Source organism: Egretta garzetta, unplaced genomic scaffold (genome assembly GCF_000687185.1).
Source record: "Egretta garzetta isolate BGI_Z169 unplaced genomic scaffold, ASM68718v1 scaffold350, whole genome shotgun sequence".
Classification (NCBI taxonomy): Eukaryota; Metazoa; Chordata; class Aves; order Pelecaniformes; family Ardeidae; genus Egretta; species Egretta garzetta.
Window position 1 is genome coordinate 193,379 of NW_009258273.1, and position 476 is coordinate 193,854.

A 476-nucleotide genomic window follows, 5' to 3' on the forward strand; every position below is an offset into this window, starting at 1 on the left:
TGCCACTGTCCCCATGCCCCCACCTCATCGCCCCACTGTCCCCATCCTCTGTGTGTGTGTCCCCCCCCCACAGGTGGCCGGCAGGAAGGGGTTCCCCCACGTCATCTACGCTCTGGGGGGGATCATCCACAAGGTCCCAGCCCCTTCGCTGCGCTGACCCCATCTCTGCCCCCTCCCCAGGGCCCCCACACCATAGCTCCGGGCCATACCAGCAACCGGTGTCCACCCATCCCGGTAAGTGCCCCCCACCCTAATTAGCACCCTGGTGATTACCTCCTTGCTGAGCCATGGGTGCCCTGATACCCCCCCCCATCTCTCTGTGTCCCCCCCCGCCACCAAGGCCCAGATGGACGTGCAGGTGGGGGAGATCTTCAAGGTGCCGTCCAGCTGCCCCGTGGTCATCGTGGACGGTTACGTGGACCCCTCGGGGGGGGACCGCTTCTGCCTGGGCCAGCTCTCCAACGTGCACCGCACCG

The 476-nt window shown here is 66.8% G+C and overlaps 2 protein-coding genes across 2 annotated transcripts in view; both read left to right on the forward strand.

Moving 5' to 3' along the window:
• LOC118451890 (mothers against decapentaplegic homolog 4-like) overlaps nucleotides 1–157 on the forward strand; it is a 3,522-nt gene extending 3,365 nt beyond the window's left edge. The window contains exon 2 of the mRNA XM_035890489.1: nucleotides 74–157. Coding sequence (XP_035746382.1) covers nucleotides 74–157 — 84 coding nt within the window. The remainder of the gene's footprint in view (nucleotides 1–73) is intronic.
• Nucleotides 158–346: 189 nt separating this feature from the next.
• The window catches only part of SNAPIN (SNAP associated protein), a 4,791-nt gene continuing 4,661 nt past the window's right edge, over nucleotides 347–476 (forward strand). Inside the window, exon 1 of the mRNA XM_035890497.1 lies at nucleotides 347–463. Within this exon, the coding sequence (XP_035746390.1) occupies nucleotides 347–463 (117 nt within the window). The remainder of the gene's footprint in view (nucleotides 464–476) is intronic.